The following is a 27,425-nucleotide window of genomic DNA, read 5'->3' as shown; positions in this document are numbered from 1 at the left end:
GATAATCTCTGCGACAAACGCGATAAAGGCTTCAAATTTCAAGACTAAAGCATTAAATGTTGCATTACTTTATAAGTTGTAATTAATTCCGTTCTGTTTCACAATCTCCGTACACCGGTTGTCTTTGTGTTTTCGTTGAAAATCCATGAACCTATTGGAACTTTGATGTAACTATGTCATGGTTGTCACCGCGTAATTTTAGTTAGTGAAAACTTTGTACAATTATTTATCTAAAGCTTCAAAAGTTCTTTATCATAGTCTTTCAAATTAGCTTATAGATGACCTGAAAGAGAGCGTGACCTGAGCGTGGAATTCCAGCATCGGAGCCAAGTGGACTATAAAACGCCCAACCTTACTTTGCTAACATACCGTCAACATTATTACTGCAGTTATAAATTTTAGTTCTTAAAGCTCCGATCAGTTTCTACTTAACCCTTTTCACGTATGATCGCTTTTGTCCGATTACGATTTCCACATATTAAGTGCCAGTTAAATAAAACCCCATGTATACCACGTTACGTTATAGCCAAACAAGGCGTTAAAAATAAGACGCTATCAATAAGTGCTTACAGCTATGACTATATAACTTTCTCAATATTAAAAGTTACTGATTATGAGACTCCACATTCATAATAATTATTTGTCTTAAGTGTGGTAATTTGATACAAAAAATTGACAGGCCCAGGGTTTTAATGGTGGTGATAATTTAATTTCAAACGAACACGAGTATAACAATTAATACTATTTCTTAAGCAAATGTAATGGAAAATTATTTGGTTTTTCCCAAAATTTGTTTAACCAAAGATCAAATTTTTAGCTATACTTCTTTGTTTCCTTCTGGCTTTATACAATGTCAAGCGGATGTCAGGTAAATACTTTTATCGTAAAAACCCACCAACCCGCATTAGAGCAGCTTGGTGGGTCTATGCTCTGAAACCGTTTCTCCAAAAAGAGACGAGCCCTGGGGCCAGCAATGGGACGTTATACGCAGTGGCGTGCATAGGGTTTTTGGCCAGGGTATGCATAAAGCAGGTACATGGCATAAAATGGAAAAATTCCCCTCCAATCACTCGTACTATAAAATAATTTGGGTATGCAGTGCTTTTGTGCATGTATGAAGTGCACGCCACTGGTTATACGCGGACTCTGTTGTTTGCTCAGTTCTATACTGTTTCAGACTGAAAATAAGTGCCGAGCATTGTTGCCAACGCACACACATAAGGCTGAGTTAACAGCCATTTGCCAAATTGTTAATAATAAATTGGTAACAATTTACTTCAAGATCTTGTATTAATAATAGAGTATGGCAATAAAGGATTAAATTTGCCACAGTAACTTTTAATATTACTAAAGATTTATCCATGATACACGTGTGCAAAGCTCAGAATTAAAACCCAATTTTGGGATATGATTATCGCCCAGTATTGAATTGTTATTGATGCACACGTGCATAATACGTTTTTCAATACATTTGTATGTAGCATACATTTAAAATTACAAGTTGCTACAATTAGTAGAACAAAAATACTCTGTAAGGCAGATTTATAGCAAAATCTGCCTTTATGATTTGCTTTTTGATTTACAGTAAATCATAAAGGCAGGTAGGTGCCTTTATGATTTACTGTAAATATTCATATTTTTACGAGAAAATGAATTAAAAAAAGTTTATATTCGCGAAAAAAAGAGTAATAATGGCTGCTGCTGGAATTGTTTACTCGTCGCCGTCATCCTTATCCTCAGTGTGAAGATATACCTGAAAAATATACAAATATAAATTTCAAATAAGATGATTTGGAAATAAGCGATCAAGCGATAACCTTATGAATAGTCGATTTACGGCGACCTCCACCGCACAGCTGTGGTGAGAGCTGTGCTCTTGTCCCAGGTTCGCTACCAGGCAAAGGCAGTTTTGGAAATTAATATCTGAACTTTTTCTTGTCGGGTCAAATAGGAGGATTCTGCGGTGGCTCGTTCTTCTAATCTGTCTATTTGACATCATACCGAAATGTTTAATAGTTTAGCGGCATATCTTTTTCGAGTTCTGGTAACTAGCCACGGCCAAAGCCTCCCACAAGAACACACTTGACATAATATTATACTACATTAATTCTAGTAAAATGCAAACGTGCATTTTACTCATTCGAGTTATTAAAAGCAAATTAGAGTTCTTTTTTTGATAAACGCTATCAAGTAACATATCTGAAGTCTTGAAACACATCTTAATTTTCAATATTAATAGGCTTCTATACTACAAACTCAAGTGGCAATGGGCGAGGCACATAGTTCGGAGGAGGGATGGACGTTGGGGTCCCAAGATGCTGGAATGGCAGCCCCGTACTGGTAAACGCAGCGTTGGTCGACCCCCGACGAGGTGGACGGACGACATTAGGCGCGTCGCAGGTAGTCGCTGGATTCAAGCGGCACAAGACCGTGGAATTTGGAACTCCCTACAAAAGACCTATGTCCAGCAGTGGACGTCTGTCGGTTTATGTGATGATGATGATGATACTACAAACTGAGCAAACTTTTTTTAACGTTATAGTTTACTATACTTGTTACTGTCTGTCATAAAGGTCGGCAAAAACGCGCGTACAAGGACTCTACCGTGCGCTCACTGACCCGACTAGGCAACGCTGTTGAATCATATGTAGTCGGTTTCACATACGTGTAACGTGTAACGCCACTTTACATGAGAACATGATTGATATCATAAATTAATACCTACCTACTTCTAAGTCGTAGAATAAAAGTTAATAATAATAATAGTAACTATATTGCAGTGATCTATCTGGTATTCTTTTAACCCTTTATATGTGGGAGTTCTCAGGTTCGATTCTTGGTGGACGCCATTGATGTAAAATTTGAAATGTCTAAGTTAACCTGAAAGTCTGGATGCATTGTTAGTTTTTTTTACCTGCGTTTATTTCTTCGTTCGCTTGGAAACACTATTGTCACTTGGATGTCTCTTTCGATTCCATAATAAACGTAGTTAACTTTTACGCGATCGAAAAAGTAAACGTGGGTGGGAAATCTCATGCTCGGCTGAATATCCTCGGCTCGTTATACCCAACCGGCAAAGCCTTATCGCCTTGCAATTTACCGTTCCGGTACGACGCTGTTTAACTAAAGTCGGATTTTTAATCACTGGAGTAAAATGTCAGTTGCTAAATATAAATTATAGTGAGGTGTCAATATATTTATAAATAACTCATGGTAAATTAGAAATATCAATATCACGATAATACACACGTCGGCATCTAGCCCTAACGTAAGCGTAGCTTGTGTTATGGGTACTAAGATAACTGATAAATATTTAGGAAAAATAACATCATTTATAATAAACAGATAAACACTCAGACACTTCATCACACAAACTTCTTCCAGTTATGGTAATTGAACCCACGGCTTTAGACTCGGAAAGCAGGGTCAATGCTCAGTGCGTCAATCAGCCGTCAAATCAATTACCCTTGTAAGTAATGTTATGACTCACTTTCTCATTGTAATTGATCGTTAAGACACTTTTTACCACAACCCTATTTTCTTACCATTGAAATCGGATAAACCCGTAAGCTCCAGTTTGCTTCAGTGAATTAAAATCCGACTTTATATTACTACTGTAACTATAATCTACATATTAAGTAAAAAAAAAATACACGCCACTTTAAAAAATTAAATAAATTAATAGAACCATTAAGCAACATAATATAATTTGAGCGTAAACCCGGGCAAATTTCTGAGCCAATTATAGGCCTGACCCGGGAATCGAACCCAGTACCTCTCCATCCGTTCATGCTAACCACTAGACCAGCGAGACAATCGCTAAACATAATTTAAAAAAGATACGAATCGATATGAAATTTTTGAGTCTAGTCTAGTTTGAGCTACCCTGACGTACCCCGGAGTACGTAAATATTTGGTATAACAACCCCTTGTGAACGTTAGATACCTATCGAGGGGTGGCATGGGGTCTGGATAAAATTGGGGTGCATTGATGACTATGGTTCAACAAAAGTTGTTGAGGAATTTTTAAGATATGTTAAAAGTAATATTACTGGACGCTCAGTTTGAGAGACTCCGGCTTTAAATAATAGAACTGCAATTGTTTTTGGATTGGGTCTTTATTTGTTCTTACAATTTAAGCATTTAAGTATTTTTTCTTTTAAAATAATACTCCATTTGGTGTGGAGTAGTGTCTTCCGATATGGTGGTCTTGAACTTTTTTTGTATCGATTCTTTTTCTTTTTTTCAGTACACGTGGTTAGCATTTAAGGATTGACAATGGCAAAACAGAAGCTAAAAAAAAGGGAAAATAAAATAAAAAAAACACATCGATAAACACCTGTAATCACCTCAGCGGGGAGGGAACCGCGACGTGGCGCATGTTGGCTGCGAGAGCTAATCCACAGATGGCAAGCTACCAATGGGCTTTGCTTTCTGGGGCTCCCGTTCACGCTGTGGCGGAGACCTCCACTCGAGACTACCCCTTTGAACTCAGACTGGGCCAACGGGGCAGGCGCGGATCCTCGGCGTCGCGAACACGTTTCCTTTCCGGTGAGTGTTCGGAGCAGGAGTAGCGGTATCGATGCAGTCACCTCGCGCAACTTTATCTCCATAGGCGCTGTTAAGAGTTTCGGCTATTAAAGGAGCTGTCCAAAATTGTACGCCACATTATACGGCATGGATGGATGGGATGGGCATATTACAGAGCACATAACTAATTTTCTTGTTTATCTGAAAGCGGTTTCCATTTCGTAACTTTGTGTATATGTATCTGTTACTAAATATAAAGTAACTTCTATTAGCTTTTTTTTTATTTTAATCGTAACTCAAATTTAAAAAAACGAAATGCTATATAGCCCTCCAACCTGCATTGAGATTCAGAGGATTGAATCCGACAGACATCGTGAGACATTAAAAATGTATTGTGAGCATGCAAAGAACCTATAAACAAAAAATACTTACAATAATGGATACTCTCAGTAGGCATTGATTTCCGTCGACCCATTTGGACGCCGGTATTTAGCTGCAATATATTTTTATAGAGCTGGGTGCCCACAGCTTCGTGCACTGGTGTTGGGTCAGATTCGACCGAAGTATCTGGCAGCGGTTCCTCGTAGGTCAGAAGTTTTTGTTTCTCATCGTCTTCCATTATATCTTCTTCGTCTGCCTTACTCCCGCTGTCGCTTGAGCTCGGTTGGTCACGATGCCAAAATCTAAAATCTTGGCATGTTACTGATCCAGATAGACGACACAATTTTTTCTTTAGACCAGTGGGTTTCGCTGAATATAATGGGCATTTATTTAATTCAGATAATCCTTTTGAGGTCGTCGCATGTTCATCGCTGGTCCACAGCTTCGTGTAAACGTTGAAGTCATCCTTGTGTGATATCTCTATCTTTTTATTTTGAGTCAATTCTTGATCTAGCATTGCTTCCCACTTTTTGGTATTATAAGCCAGGTTTTCTAGCATTTGCCGCGAGAGATCATTCTGCAGGAAACGGTTCCATTGTACCATTAGCGGAGACACTATGTACTTGAAGAAATCTGTAAATACCAACAATACCAGTGAGAAATATATTAGAAGCACAAATGTGCAGATGCGGGAAACAAAGTATGTAATGGTTTACTAAGATCAAATTTAAGAAATACTTAAAAAACTGAATTGCCCATAATTTCATTTGAGTTAGAGACATTGAAGATGTAAGCACTAAAAATAACTTTTACTTAACTCTATATTTTTTTTTCTAAACAACCATTTATTTTACTTTATGCGTACGAAACCCTAAAAACATAATATTAAATTGTTGATTGGAATACAATATGATATCTAGGTACATCTTACCTTTCTGGATTTTCGGGATCGATGTTGTGTGACGGTCGCACAGCGGTGTGATAGGCAAGTTCAACTTGCGCTCACAGTCTCCCTGTTGGAAGAACTCCTGGCACACCTTAAAGCTCCATTGTTGGCTAATTGCCCAGGGTCTGCAGGGGTTAGAGATGTCAGCGCACTTGAGAGCGATCTGCAGCACCAGGTGTCGATGCTCGCTGATCGTCATATCCAGTGTATTGGTGTCCAAGTACCTCTGTAACAAAGCATGTTTCTCAGTTAGGGCGTTACGATTTTTCGATGTAAGTGGACATTTGTGAGCGAATCGGAGTGCCTCGAGCATCATCACTATTGCTCATTACAAGACAAGATCTCCTCCCAAAATGTGAAGGATTTAGGTCGTACACCATACTGGCCCAGTACGGATTGGTGGACTCCACACACATATGAAAACATTATGGGGAACTCACAGGTATGCAGGTTTCCTCACGATGTTTTCAATCATCGTTAAAGTAACTGATATTTAAATTGCTTAAAACGCACATAACTTGGAAAAGTTAGATGTGCGCTGGGCTTCGAACTCGGCCCGCCAAAAGTGAAGCCGAAGTCCTAACTAATAGGCTTATCATAGCTTATCATATAATTTGGGTGGTTAGCACGTCCGACACCAAAACAAAGTGGGTTCGATTCTCAGTTCAGACCAGTAATTGTTAGTTCGTGAGTTATGTAGGGTTCCAGTCGGAATCCGCAGTCTAATAACGTGTGTAGGCTAACCATCGATTTAATTAAACGGATAGAAACTCAAAAAGCTTCTGAAGCAAATTTACTTTATTTTACGGAACCTACCTTCAGTATAGAATTCATATTCTATGGCAACTGATAACCAAATTGGCCATCTCTCTTGTTCTCTCAACAATAAGATCAGAACGACCAGCTTAAATAATTTTCAAAAACAAGTGTTTTCAAGATACTTTAATTTACGGTTGTCGATAAGTCAATAGCGTAATGATTGCATTCGAGACTGTGGAAAATGGCATTACAAGATTCGATTTCAGTATGCGACATTCAGTAATAATATATGGGAGCCGTCCAGTTCAGTATAAATAAATTTTTATATTTTTTACCCTAACTTGGAGTAAAAATCAATATGAACTAGACCCTTATTTTCAATATTAAAAATGTTACAAATAGTTTGTGTTCTATAAATATAACCTAAAATAAACTATTTTAAATTACTAGTTTTTACAAACAAAAGAATTATATATATTTATTTTATCCCAACATTTTAACAAATAACGATTAAGTAAGGAATATTTCGGACAGGAAAAATATATATTTGTTTCGCTATTAAGAACTAAATAAATTAATAATAGTTTACGTTCTTTGTAGCTCATTTAGCAGCACTTATCGCCTTAAGCATAGATCAAGTTAACTAGTTGACCGTGTTTGGTTTGTATGCATAACCCAGTTTCTCAATTTGAGATTACTCCCGAGTGAGTAATGATTGATAAACATCTTAACAGCACAGTTTTTATATTTCACTCTACGTTATCTGGTACACAGAAATCTAAATATTCTTATCTATTGTGCACTACTACTGTTTTATTTATTAATACACTTTATTTGTACACCACAAATAGGAAAAAAATGGACAGAACAAAAATAAACTTAAAAAGTAGGATACAAAGGGCGGCCTTATCGCTTAGTAGCGATCTCTTCCAGGCAACGTTAGGATTAGGAAAACCAAGGGAAACCGATTGGTGGGGTGTATTATTATTATATACATACTTACGAAACTACTACTTTCTTACTGTTTACTCGGCTTTGTCCGTATAATAAGGAAAACCATTGTCATCTTTAGCCTATTAACGGCCTTTGCCCCGCAGCACTGGCCTCCTCTCTTATAGGATAGACCCACAAGTCTGCTCCATTGCTGGTTGGTGGGCGACCTTACCTGGCCCTGATGTAATGACCCTTATTAAGCGAAACTGTACACTTGCTCGTTAAGAAATAAAATGAAATAGTTAAATAAATGTTCATGGTTTTCCTTTATTTTTTCGGCATAAAATGTAACCTATGTCCGTTGCCGGGATGAGAGCTACCTTGCTTTCGTCAAGATTGGTGTATTGGTTGAGCCGAATGTAGGTAACATATAAACAGACACGGGTTTACATTTACAATATAAGTATGGATATGCATACATTTTACGCGTTACCTAACTATTTTAATCTTCATGGCATATATCTTCTTCCTATATAATCTATGATTACATACAATAAATGATTGTATTTCTGGCAACATAAACAACCATACACAAATTACTTAAAACGTACAGAGATAGCGCGATTTTATTACATCACTACTCCTTCCTACGGTAACAGCTAAATTCACAAAAACAACTGGACCGATTTACAATGGGGTGGGACGTAGAGTCCTATATGTTTTAAGTTTAAAATTTTTTTAAGTTAGAAAATTATAAATACGTTGACTTCCATGCGTATACCTTCGCTTCAGACCGTTGTTTAGCCTTTTTCATTGTGGGGGATTCGTGTTGAACATCTCTCCGTCACAGGGAAGTGTAAGTGTAAATAATAAACAAATATACTACGACGATACACACATCGCCATCTAGCCCCAAAGCAAGCGTTAGCTTGAGTTATGGGTACCCAGATGACTGAAGAATATTTTTATGAATAATATACATAAATACTTAGAATATACCAGAGACTGAAAAACATTCATGCTCATCACACAACCATTTTCCAGTAGTGGGAACTGAACCCACGGCCTTGGACTCAGAAAGCAGGTTCGCTGCCCACTGCGCCAATCGGCCGTAGAGAGATTATGTTCGCCACTTATTGCCCTTGGTGTAAGGTAAGTTTACTTCTCCGCTGTACTAGCAATGCGCGTGGGAACTAATCGTGTCCTTTATAGAGTACTTTATAGAGTAGATAATCTTATCATTATCATCATATCTACCCATTACCAGCCCATTACAGGGCACGGGTCTCCTCCCACAATGAGAAGGGGTTAAGGCCATAGTCCACGACGCAGGCCCAGTGTAGATTGGTGGACCTCACACTCCTTTGAGAACTTTATGTAGAACTCTCAGGCATGCAGGTTTCCTCACGATGTTTTCCTTCACCGTTGAAGCAAGTGATATTTCAGTTGCTTAAAACGTGCGTGCTGTGATACGAACTCGGCCCCCCCAAAGTGAAGTCGAGCGTCTACCCACTGGGGTATCACCGTTTATATTTTTTATTGATGCTATATGTATATGATAAGAAAGCATATCTATGATATGCATGAACAGTATGAATGTCAGCAGTGAGCCCTGTGTTACGCCAGCATTACTTTATAGGTGCGACTCTACGTAAAACGAAATAAAAATATCACCCTCTTTTAACAATGCGGAGTAACTCAAGCAGTAATAACAAAGCTACGAAGGCTGAGAATCTACTATTCAAGGTAACATTGACTTTGTGAAAAGTAGCACTGGGAGCTATTCAATAAAATAAGTGAAATGAAAATGTACCAAATTATTTGTAAAGCGGCTTTTCTGTCACCTTTGTAAAAATACAATTGAGAACACAACGCTGTAAAAGTTTAAGGAAAAAGCGATAAAAGAAGTCCTCAGCTTGGCGCAGGGCTCTTTTCTCTCAAAGGCGCACCCCTAAGAGTCCGAACCACTGGTCCGACATTACGACATAACCTCCCCGTGGGGAGTGGCGTGCATAGAGGGTATGCACAGGGTATGCATATGATATAATATGAAGACAATCACCAGTACGAGTTATAAATAGTTAAGGGTAGGCTTTTTATAACTCTTACAATGCCTATCCTTAAGTTTTTTTAATGTGGAAGTGTCCATGAGGATTTCCACACGTGGAGAAAAAAGGGCTCTTCTCTCTAAATAGAAAGCGCTTTGACTCTCCATGCTGCTCTTGTGCAGTTCCGTGGTATTTAAAGATTCGTGGAACACCTATGAATGTTTTTCAGTGTCTGGGTGGTTATAGTTATATTATAACCATAACACGAGCTACACTTACTTTGGGGCTAGATGGCGATGTGTGTATTGTCGTAGTATATTTATTTATTTTTATATTTATTATAACAATGTCACGTGAGTTCACAATAAAACTTACACGAGAGGTCTTTGCATGTACTGTAAATAAATTACCATTCATAAAAGTGGCGCCCAATGCCAAAACTGATGGTTTACAGCGAGCCAGCCACTAACAGTTTAACACAGCCTCTGTCACGTCACTTTTAACTTCATTCATTTCGTTAAACCGATACGTATGCCGAATAAAATTTGCTACGCCACTTGGCATACAATTCGTAATGGAACTCAACGCATTCTGCTCCTTTACTAATTGTATGCCAACGCATTCTGTTTTCATTCATATTAATTCAAATTGGTCTCGGAAAATCCATGAATATGTATTACTCGTTATTTGAAGATTTAAAATGTTGTATTGCGCAGCGATTTTATTTTACATTTCATGTTCGTACGGGTTTTGGTGACTTCCGAAAATCCATCCATAGAGGAATAATGTAATAATGATATTAATATCCTATATAACATAGGTGTGTAACAAACTTATAATATATTCAGCATCTTGGTTTACAAATGATTATTAATAATCAGTACTAGCGGACCCTCGCGACTTCGTCTGCGTATTAGTCAATTAAAACGCGAAAATAGATCAAACCTAACATCATAATCATCGTGGCATGCTATGTACCCTATATTATTTTACGTGGTATACTGAGTTAGTAAGTTATCATAATTTTAGTTTACACATACATACATCCATCCATATATCCATACTCACAAACTTTCGCATTTATAATATTAAAATTCAAAAATTCAAAATTCAAAATTCATTTATTTCAAGTAGGCCTGATATAAGAACTTCTGAAACGTCAAGTCTGTCTGTTTGTAGTGAATCTACCACCGGTTCGGAAGGCAGATTCTACCGAGAAGAAGCCGGCAAGAAACTCAGCAGTTGCTTTTTTCCAACATCAACAATTTACATTTTGCATTTTAACATTCATTTTTCTATCTTGTGAGAGCTGAAAGCGGAGCCGGAAGCTTCCAAGCAACCTTGTCATTAAAAAATTCATCAATTGTATAGTAACCTCGCTGTAATAAGTGTGTTTTAACAAATTCTTTAAACTTGTGCATTGGCAGGTCCAAAATCACCTTAGGAATCATATTATAAATTAGTAGGATGATACACACGCATTCGATCGTTGTAGAAATATGCCTTGCGACTTGCTGTTATTTATGAAGAGTTATGTCCTTTATCTCCGTAAATATTTATCAGATCCTTATCAAAATAAGACGATGCATGCTTGATAGTATGCACTTTCGATTAAAAAAAGAATTGTTAAAATCGGTTCAAATTTAACGGAGCTATGAAGTAAAATTGATAAAAATTTATATCCCATTTCCCGGAGGAAACTTATTGTTTATCGGGATAAAAATTCCGTTCAGTAGTTTTCACGTGATGCCCGGACAGACAGACAGACAGACAAAAGTGAAATAAAAATCTGTTTTGGAGTCAGTATTGGTTTATTTCAAAATATATTAAATGTACAGAAATCGTTCAGTTACAGTTTTATTATAAGTATATAGTGCCCCTCCTCATAGTGGAAGGCGACCCGTGCCATGTTGCAGTATTCCTTAAGTTACCTACTGCTATGGTGCTTCAACACAGAGCTCAGAAGGTGACCCATCGACGTTGTAGTTACTGACAAAAATCGTGTTTGTTAGCTCGAACATTTATGTTAAGCAGTTTGCAGTTAACACTGGTCGTCTTAGCAGACAAACAACTGTTGGTTTGCATCAAATAGCGAGCATGAGTTGACTTACTCTCTACTACGTCAATCGCGTAATAGATTCTCGCACGCACACATTCACCCATAGATAATACACTATACCTGCACTAATCGCATCAAAATACACGCACGCTTTCTCATAAGATTTATGGATCCGATCCGGCTTTCTGATGTTTCACGATACGACACGAGTCTTATGTAAAATTTTCTTTTTCTTTTTTTACAGCAGTAGTCAAGTAATGTAAAAAAATTTTAGAGGGACTAAACTAAAATCACGAAGTTCGTTAAAGTTCACCAGTACGAGTTATAAATAGTTCGTTAGTCGTAACATTTCGGGATATTTTTATGGTAAAAAATTTTTGCACGTTTGGTCGGTTACTTACTCGGTATTTACAAAAAAAAAATGCTTAAAAAATATGTCCGCAATAAACCTAGATTTATTTTTATGATTTAATAGAACGTAGTCACATATTTGTTGTTGATATTTTTTTGCGGCGGCCAATATTTTTAGACTATTTGTTCAAGTTCATACGCAAATAGACATCGTTCTGCAAACGTTGACGGTAAACAAGTTTCAAATAAATGCTCAATCGAATCGGCATGCTACAAAACTTACTATATTTATTAAGTTTTGATTTAACGCGTGCCAGTTTGCGCGTGTAATGTTTACGTAAATATTTATTTTTTTGTAAATATATATTTATTTTGTTATTTAAAATGTAAATGATGTATGTGATAACGTTAAAATTGTTGGGTTTTTTTTTAAATATATTTTCAGTATCAGGCCTTGGTTTCGGAATTGGCACTGTCCAGCCCAGTGCCTCGTTGAGCACGTTAAGCCGTCGGTCTGAATCATTACCATTAATAATGTGATAATTATCGTATCATCCATCTACAGGTACATATAATAAAACTCGACAAGTCGTGTCTGTACATTAAAGATTTTCGCAAATAGATAAATGGGAGACGTAAGAAACAAGCAATATAACGTAAAAATAAAACTTTTGGAATTTTTGTCCGTTTGTTTGTATGTCTGTTGGTTTGTGAGCGCATCACGCAAAACTACTGAACGGAATTGAATGCAATTTGGTACATTTATAACTGATACTTGGGAATCAAGTAAAAATACTTTTCATCTCGAAAAACAATAGAGTTCGTTCGGGATATGCAATAAAAGTTTTTGTAAATATTATTTCATAAAACCGCCATATCTATTTCCACAATTCTTATTTTTAAAGGGGAACATTTAAAAATTATGTTAATATTGACAACATATTTTATCCATTATACATATTATATATTTTATCATGGTGTACAAATTTGACTAAATTAATGAATTATTTGACTATTATATTATATAAACATCCAATCCTTACCAAAATTAATAAATTTTTTTGAAATTTATCGAAAACCAAAATAAACGCACACAAACTTATAACACCCAGTCTTAATTGCATCGGGGTTTAAAAACGAAATGAATGAACGAATAAATACTGTCATGGCAATCTATTTGCGGGTTTTCTAATGAGAGCGACGGGCGGATTACCATGGGACGGGCGGTGCCGAGGTGCCGGCGGCGTGGTGTCGTGAGGAGCGAGGAGTCCGCTGGATTAGCGTTATCTCTCCGCATGGACGATCAAAACAACCGGCCATTGTTTTCGAATGTAAATAACGAGATTTCATGAATTTAAAATGTTCATTCCAACTACCCGGTTTGCCGTGTGGCGCATATCAGGTTGTCACCACCCGTCTTCCTACGGGGACCAGTGGCGTGCATAGAGGGTATGCATACCCAGTGCATATTACATATTTTATCATGGTGTACAAATTTGAACCAAATTAATGAATTAATTGCGTATATATTTGCGTATTGTGGGTGCATAGAGGGTATGCATTCCCTCTATGCACGCCACTCGTCCTCTAGTAAGAGTTATAAATACTTAAGGATAGGCGGCTTTCTATAACTCTTACAATGCCTATCCATACATTTTTTATAACTCTTGCTAGAGATTATCTTTATTTTATTTCATCTGCATACCCGATGCATACCCTCTATGCACGCTGTACGGGAGCTATGGTGATACGCTCGATAGTAATAATAGGAAGATCTTCCTCCGAGCACCCGCTCGGTGTGATCGTGCTCGGGGACCGAGGTCCAAACATTCATCTTTGGAAGTTGTATATATAGCAAATTTTTGTGAACACTTAGCTAGCGCGATGCAGGATTTTTGTGGCGCCATCTAGTTCGGTGGAGACCGCTACACACGCCACTGGAGGGGACTAAGGGTATAACGGAGAACGAGCAGCAGCGTCCTCTGTGCTACTACTACCATCTACTGCGATCACCTACCTCCTATATCTCCTCCTATTCTTCTCTCACTGCTGGTGTTCCTCAAGGTGGCGTCCTTTCCCCTGTTCTATTTGCTATTTTTATAAACACTGTTTCAAAACAACTTTCTTCCAGCTTTCATCTCTATGCTGATGACTTACAAGTTTATATTGGATCCCCCTCACACAGTATTTGCTGAGGTTAACAATGAACTACTCAGTATCTACACATGGAGTAATTCATATGGACTATGTGTTAATCCCAATAAGTAATTATTATTGGCAGCCGTCAGCAATTAGCAAAAGTTAATTTCAGCACTCTTCCTTCTGTTCGCTTTAACTCTACTGATTTGGTTCTTAGCACTACAGTAAAGAATCTCGGTCTGCTTATGGATACCACCCTATCCTGGTCCCCTCAAGTAGCTGAGGTGAGTCGTAAAGTTTTTGCTTCGATTGGTTATTTAAAACGTTGGAAAAATTTCCTTCCAGTTAAAACGAAAATTTCTCTGGCACAATCTCTTCTTCTTCCGTTACTTGACTACGCTGACTCATGCTATCCTGATCTTACCGAAGAACTGCTGAACAAACTCGAGCGCCTACAAAATTTATGTATCCGGTTTGTTTTTGGACTGCGTTAATTTGACCACATTTCGGAGTACCGGGTTAGACTTAAATGGCTGCCGATCAGATTGCGTCGTGAACTTCATCTTCTCTCATTCTTGTAGTCTATCCGAAATAATCCAGTTACACCCTCGTACCTTAAATATCGTTTTCGCTATATTTCCGATTCTGCTTCACATACTGACCTCCGATCTCGGCACGATAACCGTCTGGTACTCCCATTTTGCAAAACCAAGTTCTTCGGTAACTCTTCCACTTTTAAGGCTGTTGTTCTTTGGAATAATTTGCCTGCTGACATCCGTAAAAGTCAATCCCTTCCCATATTTAAATGTCGTCTTAAAGACTACTATCTGTTTTTGAGTGAAGTAACTCTTCATCGCCTCACTGTTTGTGTGACTCTACCGGTGGTAGAGTCACACAAACATGCATACTTGACTTTTCAAAAGTGCTTATAAAGTAGGCCTACTTGAAATAAATGAATTTGAATTTGAATTTGTAATTTGAACAAATATCGTAAATAATGTGTATTATTTGAATTTTTCTTTTTTCATTATTTAATTATATATGTATTTATATATTTATTTATTTTATATGTATGTCTATTTATTGCCAAATATATATGTATATTATATGTAGTATAATTGCACTATCCCGCTCTCTTGCAGCTTTTCCTTCTGTCAGAGGTTGCCTGTAAGAGATTTCTTGCAGCAATAAGGCCGCCTTTGCATGCCTACAATTCTTGTTGTTGTTTATTCTATATTTTATGTATATTCTGATGTTTGTGTGCAATAAAGTATTTCTTCTTCTTCTTCTACCTCTCTTCCTGAGTTGGTGAGATTAGTAGCGAATTGTTATTGGCTGATGATGATGATTCCGGTGCTTTTTGAGCTTTTAGAGCTCGCCTGGAGAAGTACTACCATAATACTTATCTCTTCCGCCAACCAGCATTGTTGTGTTCCGGTCTGAAGGGTGTGGTTGTCGGTTAATTACAGGCGCATGAAGCTTAAGACCGACACCTCAGATTTTTGGGCACAAGATAGAAGTGTTCCTTAGATACCCTCCAAAGTGTTGCTCTGTTTATAGGCCGTAGTTTCCACGGGTGACAGTCAAAGTTTAACCCGCCTGGATAACTTCTTGCATCATTAATGTGGGAATAGTTGGGTACGGGTACCTCTTACCGTTCAGGCTTTAATCATCATCACCATATCAACCGATAGACGTCCACTGCTGGATATAGGTCTTTTGTAGGGAGTTCCGAATTCCACGGTTCTGCCGCTTGGATCCAGCAGCTACCTGCGACGCGGTTAATGTCGTCTGTCCACCTCGTGGGGGGTCGACCAACGCGGCGCTTACCAGAGCTGCCCAGCACCTTGGGACCTCCATCTTTTCTCCGAACTATGTGTCCTGCCTTTTGCCACTTCAGCTTCGCGACTCGTTGAGCTATGTCGGTAACTCTGGTTCTTCTACGAATCTCAACATTTCTGATTTGACCACGTAGAGAGATTCCGAGCATAGCTCCTTCCACCGCCCGCTGAGTGACTCTGAGCCTTCTTACGAGGCCCACAGTTAGCTAACTAGCTGTGCTTTAATATAAGGTATGAAATATTAGTGAAACTAACCAAACCGAAGTCAAAAATGGAACTCCATCACAAAATTTCTTAAAAGAAAACCCGAACAACTTTTGGTCCAACCCTGAAATGTAAACCTTGGAGAACTTCTGATCGTTAATCTTGATTAAAATAGCTTTTAACTTTACGAGGTAGAGGCAGTTAGTTATCTTTACGAGTTACAAGTCAAGAGTTTCGAAATTGGATTGTCATCACACACAACTTTTAATGCGGTCTACTCAGTTTTGTTGCATTTTATAACATTAATTAAAAAAATATAATTTAAATAACAACATGCACAAAATCATGCCCTTTCAATATAGTGTATAGTATTCTACAAGTCAAGTTTTTTCATATTATTGTGTAAAAAAAACATAATTAAAATCGGTTCTAACGTCAAAGACAACACACCATGTATCCAACGGTTTATTCAAATCCGCTACACAAGTACCTTACGGTGTCGAATCTGTGCAATCATCTGGCTCTTAAAAAAAGTTAAATGAAAAGATATGACATGTATGCGGAAATGGCAAAACAAGCTGGCAGTTCGATTAACAGAATAGATACAAAAGGGACGGGGATAGGGAAAAAGGCCGTCAAAACAAAAGACGGGATGACTCTTTCAAATGGAAAATCGTAAAATGGGAAATCGTGGAACTTCGTGGATGGCTAAATATAAAGATTGAAATTTATAGGGTCCAAAATTGAAAGCAAAATAGAACAGTTACCCGATCAAAAGCAAGTTTTTATGAGAATGTAAAATAGTAAGTAGTTGCCTCAGAAATTTTCTAGAGTAAATTTCGCGGAATATTTTATGAAAATTGCTATACTCGCGAAAAGCAACAGAACCTGTATAAAATTATCATATTTTCAATGTTTATGCTGCACACCAAACAGATCTTCGGCAATGTAGGGTAAATTTCTACGCACTTTTCCTTCCGAAACCAGCGCATCCTCAATAGATGGTGACTTTACAATGAATAATTGTCAATTCACCGTGTTCGCGGGTTTTATTAAGTATATTTTTATAATATTTCATGGATTTCCGAAAAGTAACCTCTTCTATCCAATATTTAAAAACGGTGAGTACCTATACTATGAATAAATTGCTAAGTAATTAATACAGTAGTACATATTTACGAGTCGCGAAGCTGATGTGGAAATGGGCACATAGCTTCCTAGCTATGTGCCTATTTCCACATCAGCTTCGCATCCGTTCTCCTGAACTGATGGACCTTGGGGTCGCAAAGCGCTGGAATGGCTACCTTGTTCCGCAAACGCAGTGAAAATAAATAATAAATATAAAATAGTACCTATAGTTCTTTAAGTTATCTCTTATGTCGTACCAACTTAGAGAGGAAAGTTTTGATTGTTTGTTTGTAATCGTTTAACTCTCTCTATTGAGTATTAAAACGAAATTTTATTATGTCACTAAAATTGACTTTATTTTGTATGCTTAAATGCTGCAACTTTTTTATTTTGTTAAACTTCATTACATATTTTCAGCGATACCCAGTGAAGCAGTTACAAGGCGCGACGTTTACTTTTATAGAACATTAAATAAAAAAAAACAGTAAATTTGTACTTACCTAGTTAAATTATACTTGGCATTAAATATTTTGAAACAACTCAAAACAAGTAACTTATATAGCACCACTGTTTTTATTTAATGTAAAAAGGGTTTTGTCTTTAAATTATCCAAACGCACTAAAAGCAGCCATATCGTATGTCTAAGATCTCAACAATCGCAATAAATAAATAAATATATTCGTATCGGAGATAGGTACAAGCGAAAATGAATGCAGAATGCACGCGGTGAAAGTTATCGCAAGGTTTAATATTAACATTGCGTCGCGTCGGCGCATTGTGTGTAGGGGTGGCACACCGTAGGGCTGAAAATTTAAAAATCGACGCCACCAAAGTTTGTTTTTGTATCATTATAAAAACCAAAATAGATTTTTTAATTATAAATTAAATATGCATTATACAATTATATTGTCCTCTAACATTTATAAGAAATATACAAAATATGAATCGAAGATAGTTTTATAGGTTGGCATGAAACTATCTGGTCAAATAAAAATATCCATGTTGCCCCGATGGTATATGGAAACAAACGGCACAAGACCGTAACGTGTGGAAGTCTCTATAGAACATCTTTTTTCTTATAGGAATAGTTAACGCACAATGCAGATGGCCCTCCCGATCTAAGGCGTAGGTTTTAAGGCTCATGTGCCACTACACCGTCTTAAGACCTGAACACAGCATTGCAATAATGCTGCTTAGCGGCTGAAATAAGTTAAATTGGCCGCACTTTAGATGAAGATGGTGATAATATAATTGGCTTATGCTACAATGATTGCAGTTCGTTTAATTCTTATGTAGCAGCATACAGAAATCACTACATAATCCATCCACATACTCGTAATAGCTCTTCAAAAAACTTGTTAAAGATCTTCTTTGTCTGAATCATCGGAACTTTAGTAATGTTTGTGTAATTCTCCTTTGTTTTGTTTGGGGATTGACAATATTGTTCCTATTTATTGATATTCATCGTATAAATATATATTAATTATTAGTACATAATATTGTGTTAGTATTTATGTATACATTTATAAATATATTTATATGTACCACCTACCTCTCGTCTTGGCAGTGTTTTACGCCATCGGTTGCCTGCAAGAGATCGCTATCTAGCGATAAGGCCGCCTTATTGTATACATCACGTAAACCTGTTTCTTTATATTTTTTCCTGTATTTTATGTGGTGTATAATAAAAGTGTATTCGTTCATTAATTCAAAATACACTACACTCACAACGACATTGTAATCATTTGGCAACCCTGTTTGATGAGATTTCGAAACAGATTGCGAAATGAGTTGCCTATACTCATCCTAAACGGGCACGTGTAGATGTACTGTTTACGTTTCGATGTACGCTGTAGTACCTAACGGTTTTATCGGGTTGAAGATAACAAATATTTTTTGGTTTGACACACATATTTTGTACATTACCTAGTTTTCTTTCAGCATAATTGAGTTAGTTTGTTTGGCAAATACAGTATTGTCCTATCAGGCTATCACCTACGGTTTCCATCGAAAAACTGACCGAAACCTGGGCAGGAGAAAGCCTACTAGAATTTTACCGCTTTTTATATTTTAAGGAATTATTCGATTTCCAAGTATGATTTACATAATATTTCATAGTTTTATTATGTAGCTACTTAAAGCGTTTATACTTATACCTAAAAAGAGCACAAAAGATCCTGGAGGGTCGAAGTGCATCCGCTGAAGCGGGCCTCATCACAAGATAGATATACGTACCAGAAATATGATCTTTCATTTTTTGTTTATATTTTATAACCAGAAATAAGTTATCTTCATGTTATTGATGATATTGTTTTCACTATGCTTAGTGCTAAGCGTAAACGACTGATTCTGACTATTTCATTGGTTTTCACTCGCATTGATCACGTAATTGACAAATGGCGATGAAATAAGATCATATTATTGAGCAATCAGATTACCATTGATATCATTGTCACGTCATCTATCAATCAATTGATTGGAATATTCCTGCATGTGTGTGCTCGGCTGAGTGGAAACACACCGATACAAAGGGATCTAACTAAGTACGTGTTAACGTTTGCCCGCATGGAATACGACTAATTATAATTAATATCCTTTAGGATAGTAGCGTATTAGACTGATATTTGATCATTAGTTAGTATGTCATCAGTTAGTCAGTCTTTCGTCGTTTCCATATGCTATCTCTACTCTTCTCTATCCTCTTTCACCCTCAGACTTCTTTATACTTAAAGGAAAGATTCTGCTTCCTTTGTTCTGGCCATCTTTTTAACCACCGGCCTCAAAGTGTCTGTAAACTGGCGGTGCCATTCAGACTCACCGCTATGGCGAGTCATTCACAGTAAAGTTTGCAAACCTGTGCCTCGGGATATAAGAAAATACAAATCGCTTCGTTCATTTAAATGTAGTCTGAAAAACCACCTTTTATCACAGTAAGTTTATACCATGCGATTATAATCGCTAAAGCCCGCCAACCGGCATTTAAGCAACGTGGCGGGTCAATGCTCTAACTCCATTTCTTCTATAAGAGAGGAGGCCGTGTCCAGCCCAGAGTGAGCACTACATAAATAGGCTGCGGACGATGATTCGAAGTAAGTAATAACGTAACTAGAAAGCGCCTTGTTGATAGATTCCTAAGGCAGAGGCCAAAGTGGGGTGTAGCTGGGTAAAAGGGGCACAAAACCGTAGCAAGAGGAAATCCCTACAAAAGCCCTATGAACAGCAGTAGAAGTTCTGTGTTTGAGATGACGATGATAAATAAGAAACATTAACTACTCGTACTGAATAGTGGATGTAAAATTATTTTTCACAACTCTCGAAAATGCTTCATAACATAACTCAATACTGGATTGAAAGGTCAAGTTCGTCAATACATCCTGTAGGTTTAGCGGTAAGTAATGTTGTACTGGAGTCCCTAGGGGCTTTTTTGATTTAAATAAGGAACATCGCGCACGGCGTATCTGAATAAATCTGTTCATTCTTATATTGCTATCTCGCCCTAACATATGATGGCGTCCGTGAAACTCGCCAAAGCCTGTTAACATAGAGAGATTGTCAAAAAATCCCTCCAAAACTTGATTTTATTGCCCCGCGACACGTAAAGTATTCAACTCAGGGATATAGCTGCCTTCTTTTTTACACACTCAGGGTTACTCTGAATCCCTCGCTTCCTTGGGATTTATTCCGGCGCCCGTAACATAAGACGTTGTTCTATACACTTGTTGAGAAATTTGCTAATATTACATATCTATTTATCATACTTCCGAGAACAACAGGAAATACGAGGATATTATTTTACTTAAGTTAACTACTACAACGCTGGAATTTCCGCGAGAGAGTCCATTCCGACAATAATGTGAAAATTCCGACATTGCACAAGCGGCACTGATTCTGCGGCTATATAGGAAGAGCAAATAAAACTTAAGGTTAAGGAATTGAAGTTGCTCGGCGCTATACTGTGTTAAATTTACTGTCATATAATATCAGTTTTATTATAACCATCCTATTAATGTACTACAGCTGGGCACAGGCCTCCTCTCTCATAGAAAACCGGAAGTTAATGCATTGACCCACCACGCTGCTCCAATGCGGGTAAGTGGGGTTTAACGATCAGTCACGTGGCTCGTGGGTGACACCAGCAGTTTCTTACTTCGGCCTGGTACTAAAAAATTCGAGACAAAGAAACTCAACAACCAGGACTTGAACCCAGGACTTCGCGGTCCTGATTTGTTACTTGATTACTCTGCCAAGTATAAACCAATTATGATGATTATTTTTTTGATTGTTACGTTATACCTCAAAGGTGATCCCGTTTTATTTCATACTAGCTGTCCCGGCGAACTTCGTACCGCGGAACTTTTTTTTTTTGATAAATGTTATATTTTTATATTATAACTTGTAATGGGTTATGACCAGTTGATATTTGGCTTTTATGATTTAGATAATTGCAAAACTACTCACTTAAAAATCGTGGCTACCGACTAAAAATTTTGTAGGAAATATTTATTTCTTGCTTTTTAGTTGCTTAACAAAGTCGATTTTGTTTGTAAAGAAAAATTAAAAGACAATTTGTACAAAATTAATATACCAGAGCATAATAATTGAGCTCTTTACGTCGTTCTATGCAGCGACAGTTCATTGGCAGTAGTTTGCACCGATACTGTTGCTTTATGCCAAAACACTCCATTTAATTGGACAGCCGGTTGGCGCAGTGGGCAGCGACCCTGTTTTCAGAGTCTGCTTACTTTGGGGCTAGATGGCGATGTGTGTATTGTCGTAGTATATTTATGTTATCCTTGTACCCATCACACAAGCTACGCTTACTTTGGGGCTAGATGGCGATGTGTGTATTGTCGTAGTATATTTATTTACTTATTTATTGTATTGCGTCCACGAAGCGGTGGTAGCACTTCGATTTCACTTTCGGGTAAATTCGCATCCCAGCACGCACCGCTTTCTTTTAGAAGCTGTGTGCGTTTCGAGCAATGACTTACTTCAACGGTGAAGGAAAAAATTGTCTAAAAGGTCTCTATAATGTTCGCATGTATGGAGTCCACCTACCAACAGTGGACTACGGCCTTAGCCCGAGGAAACCTGCATGCCTGAGAGTTCTCTATGATGATCTCAACCAATCCCTTCTTAACTTCTTCTTAACGCCATCTCATGGTGGGAGGAGACCCGTGACCAGTACTGGGTTAGTATAAGTGGCGTGCATACAGGGTATGCAAGGTATGTACTAAGCAGGCAGATGATATAAAATAAAAAAAAAAATTCAGTGCCAGTTATAAAAAACTTCATCATCTCAACCAATTGACGTCCACTGCTGGACATAGGTCTTTTGTAGGGAGTTCCACAATGCACGGTCTTGGGCCGCTTGCCTCCAACGGCCCAGGAAAAAACTTAAGGATAGGCATTGTAAGAGTTATAAAAAACCTACCCTTAAGTTTTTATAACTTGAATTGCAGATTTTCTTCAATTTACATAATCTGAACTCCCTGTGCATACCCTCTATGCACGCCACTGGTTAAAATGACGATGACGAACATTCCATTTAATTTGAATTGTACTCTCAAATTTATATTCGATCCAGCTCTGTTTATGTTCACCTCAAACTTTTTGGGTGTATCTACTTTGTCTTTGGATATGTAGTAATTTGACTCAGAAGCCAGGATGGGCCAACAATTGATAGATATTGGCTTTTTCTTGCAAGCTATTCGTAGTGATAACCCGAATTAAGGTTTATGGTGTTTACCATGGACTGGGCAACACCTAACGGCATCGGTCGCTGTTATTATCTTTAGTAAGATCTTTAAATTAAAAAGCAGGTTTTTAGGCAAACTAATAATAGTCCTCACTCTGGCGCCCTGACCGCCGGTTGTTTAGGCATTCAAAAGCCCCGCAAGCGGAGGGTCGTTTTTTTTCTTATAAATTTTTAATAATTTTTTTTTGTTTTGTAAGCATTGTTAAGAATTTAAAAAAAAAATGAAAATCAATAAATGATAGAAAGTAAGTGATAATACTAATAAAAATAATCTCTTTATTTCAGGCAGAACCCATATTAATACATTTAAAATAACAATTACAACTCTTACTCTCAATTTATAGCCCTCGATCTATCTACTTGGTGAAAGGTTAAAAGTACGTGAACATTATAAACTTATGCGACGCTATCTCACAAACTCTGACAGCCTGAAATCGAAGGAATCCATATTCCAGTTTACAAGTTAATTGACAATGCCACGCCTCGTGATACTAATAATTATACTGTTTTGTAATTGCATTCGGAATCAAACATGTTTTACGATCCATTGTAGGCCGCCATGCGGGGACAAACTGCACTAAACAGAATTAAAGACATCACGGCACGTACGTGAATTAACGTGACGACCTCCCAGTCGCTGCAGTGTACTTTATGACCTTTAAGTATGAACGCCGGATTCGATTCTCGGCGCGATCTATTCGGCGATATAAACATTTTCCTTAGTCTTTTGGCGACCTCCCTGGTGCAGCGGTGAGTTTTAAGGAGTAGATCCTCAGTACGACCTTCGTCAGTGGCAATTTGGGAATGTATAGTTTCTGAAAGTTCTCTGGTCAGGTCTGGTGGGAAGCCGTAGCTGGTTACTACCCTACCGACAATTACGTGCCGCTAAGCGGTACTATGTCGCATAGAAACCGATTAGGGAAATGGGTTTAATATAAAGTCCAAAACCCAGGGTAAACTTGTAGTGGAAATTAAAAAAAAGTCCAACCGGCTAAGAATAACCAACGGGTGGTTATATTGTAAGACTAAATTGTTGGACGTTGGGTTTTGCTCCCAAGAAATTATTACCAAAAACCTTGAGATCAATCGTCGTGCCTTGAAAAGAAAGTTAAGGCGTAGGTCGAAGCCCAGTCAAACATTCTTAGAGGCCGATAAAATTCCAAATTCAAAGTCATAAATATCTTTATTCAAGTAGGTCCACAGATGCGATGACCATATTGATGCCGATAACCATATTCGTAAACTTAAAACTAAAGCTACGGGGTTTCCAAACGCATATCAATAGTACTGGTTTACCTGAGAAATTGAGCGTCCATGTTATTTAACACAAATGTAAAAAAGTGGCTATTCATGTCATTTTCAGTAATTCGTGCTAAGGCTATATTGAGGATAAAAGTAAGCATAATAGCGTTTTACAATAATAAGCTTATTATTTGTAATAAGTAGCTTTTTCGTAGTTCGTTTTTTATCAACGAATAACTGGCATAATTTGAAAAAAATGGTCCAAATTACCAGACTTTCCCCTATTTAAAAAAGGTCTGTCTTTGTCCAAAACACAAAAAACGAATTAAGTATTCATTATTAAATTATTAATAAATTGTATTTTCGCAGTGTTTTAAAAAGGCTTTTGCAGACTCCCTTGTTACAGAAATGACACAGAAAATAAATCACGTTTTCGATTTCTTGCAAACGAGCATAATCGGCTTTCGTTTAAAGATACTTCTGTATTCTCGTTCTTGTAAAAGCTACACACAACAGAAAGAAGTACATTATAGGTCCAATTGTTGTATATAAATCTCTAAACTAATCTAAATTGGCATGTTTTAAAGATTGCTACCCTTTTCACAATATTGCCTCTAGAAAAGGATGCCAGTTTATTTTATAAATTATATGATAGAGACTAGCGATCCGCCCCGGTTTCGCACGGATGTATATAAGTGTGTATGTTATTTGTTTTCCAGCAGTCAAACTCTTCGCGCCCGCCACCCTCTCTGACCCTGTTTTTTAAATCTCTATAAAACATGAACAATCCCCACACTAAGAGCTATGGATTAAGGAAAATGAATGTAAACATACAAAGGAGGGCTTTCCAAACCTTAACACATGACTAACAACCAAACTACTAAAACTAAGTCGGAAAAAACTAAGGACGGTAGTAAGCATGATAACAGGGCATTGCCAACTAAACAAACACCTTTTCACTTTAGGTATAACCGACAGTCCTCTGTGCAGAGCATGCATGGAGGCAGATGTAATACCGAATCAATTATAGCTCCGATGTAGAGGAGTAGCAGAGCAACGCGCAGCATACCTGGGCTCCCCAGCATCACTCCCTGAAGCACTTTGCGACCTGGGCAGCCTGCTAAGCTTCTGAAGTGAGCTCAAAGAAGAAGAAGAAGAAGAAGAATCTCTAAGACAATCATATTAATGATATGCTGTAATTTACCTATTAGATGCACAGAAATGCACAACATACCTAATGTATTTCCAATAGTATTCCTAGATGATTCCGTAGTACATTTATTTCAATTTTAATGTATCTAAGATTTAGCCAGCGTTCGCAATGTAAAAAGGTTTGTTTCGCGATATCATTGCAAATCTTCGAATTTCTTCTTTTCTATACACCTGTACTGTACTAGATATAAACCTTCCTATTGAGTCACTCTATCTCTTCTTGAGAACTGAATTAAAATCCGTTTGTATAACGCAGTTCACAATTTCCCTTTAAATACGAGTCTATTCATTAAATTTTGGTACGTAACAAGCGCTCTGCTCCCTCGTTTGTAATGGATACGCACGGAATATACCTGAAACGATCCGCATTCCCAACTCAGGAACTCGTTATCCGTAGGTTGTTAAGAGCGGTCTAGATAATCTAAAAATAGAAAAGTCCGTAAATAACCATCATATCAACCAACTAGCGGAACCTCGCGACTTCGTCGGCGTATGATTCAATCGAGAAGCTAAAATATATATATATCTGATGCTAACATCATAATCATCTTGGCTAGCAATGTACCAACTATTATTTTACGTGATATACTGAGTTAGTAAGTTGTCATTAATTTAGTTTATACATACATACATACATACATCCTAAAAAACTTAAGCATTTATAATATTAGTAGGATGGTATTCGATCCTTGTCCCATATGCCTTGCGAGTTGCTATTATTTGTGAAGAGTTATGTCCTTTATCTCTGACAATTTTTATCAGATCTTCATTAAAATTAGACAAAAGATGCTTGATAGTATACACTTTAAAATAAAAAAAGGAAAGGCTTCTCGGCTCGGAAATATTTTAATAATAACTTTTCTCCACGCGAAAGATTTTTATTATTTGTAAGCATGTATGAAATTTACGCCTACGAGAGATCCCTATATCCTCTGATCGCCGGCAGATTGAAACTGAGGCAATTCTAGTAATCTAGGATTCCAAGTGGACCGCGTAATTGAGAACCCCTTGTGTAGCTACTCGGACGTAATACTCGAATTTATATGGAGATCGATATTGCGAGCTATTAGCGCAATGCAATCGCCTAAAAATACAAAACAAGTAATCGAATTTAAATTTAATTTTTGTCGAATTTTTTTTTAAACTAGATAGTAACTAAGATAGTTTTTATTGGTTTATTGATGACGATTGACATTTAACAGCTACGCTATATTACATGTTGTAACGTCCCTAAAAGATTCATTTATAATGGAATTGCTTAAATAGATTTGCTCTTTATAATTAGTATTTTATTAGTTCTAATTAAAAAAAAGAATGTTTTCCAAAAAGTTTGATCACTATATACTTTGTGATATAGTTTCATCATCATCATCATCAAATCAACATCGACATAGGTGTTTTGAAAGGCGTTTCAAACTCCACGATTCTCGGCCGCTTGTATCCAGCGGCTCCCAGCGATTCGTTAGATTTCTGTCCACCTAGTTGGTGGGCGACCAACGCTGCGTTTACCGGTGCGGTGTTGCCACTCCGACACCTTGGAACCCCAACGTCCATCGGTTCTCCGAGCTATGTGCCCCGCCCATTGCCACCTCAGCTTCCTCCTTCCTCTACTCTCTTCCTCTACGAATCTCCTCATTTCTGAATCGAACACGTAGAGATACTCTTAACATAGCTCTTTCCATCGCTCGCTGAGTGACTCTTAGCCTTCTTATGAGGCCCATACCGTTAGCGAACACGTCTGTTCTCAAGTAAGTCATCACTGGCAACACGCACTGTTCGAAGACTTATAACGTGAAATAATTTACCCGAAACTAATATCGTAAAATATGTTTATTGGTTCGTTATGTTATGAACATTGTAAATAGTATCTGAGCCGAAAAGTTTTAGCATTGCA

The 27,425-nt window shown here is 37.5% G+C and overlaps 1 protein-coding gene across 1 annotated transcript in view; it reads right to left on the bottom strand.

Moving 5' to 3' along the window:
• Positions 1 to 1,701: 1,701 nt before the first annotated feature.
• LOC120636654 (high affinity cAMP-specific 3',5'-cyclic phosphodiesterase 7A-like) overlaps positions 1,702 to 27,425 on the bottom strand; it is a 173,905-nt gene continuing 148,181 nt past the window's right edge. The window contains exons 8-11 of the mRNA XM_039908217.1: positions 5,843 to 6,083; positions 4,963 to 5,544; positions 4,340 to 4,618; positions 1,702 to 1,753 (exon numbers count right to left, since the gene is read on the bottom strand). Of these exons, the coding sequence (XP_039764151.1) occupies positions 1,737 to 1,753; positions 4,340 to 4,618; positions 4,963 to 5,544; positions 5,843 to 6,083 (1,119 nt within the window). The 3' untranslated portion in view covers positions 1,702 to 1,736. The remainder of the gene's footprint in view (positions 1,754 to 4,339; positions 4,619 to 4,962; positions 5,545 to 5,842; positions 6,084 to 27,425) is intronic.

Source organism: Pararge aegeria, chromosome Z (assembly GCF_905163445.1).
Source record: "Pararge aegeria chromosome Z, ilParAegt1.1, whole genome shotgun sequence".
In the NCBI taxonomy this organism is placed as follows: domain Eukaryota; kingdom Metazoa; phylum Arthropoda; class Insecta; order Lepidoptera; family Nymphalidae; genus Pararge; species Pararge aegeria.
The sequence above is the reverse complement of the archived record's forward strand: the minus strand, read 5'-3'. Positions and strand labels throughout refer to the sequence as shown.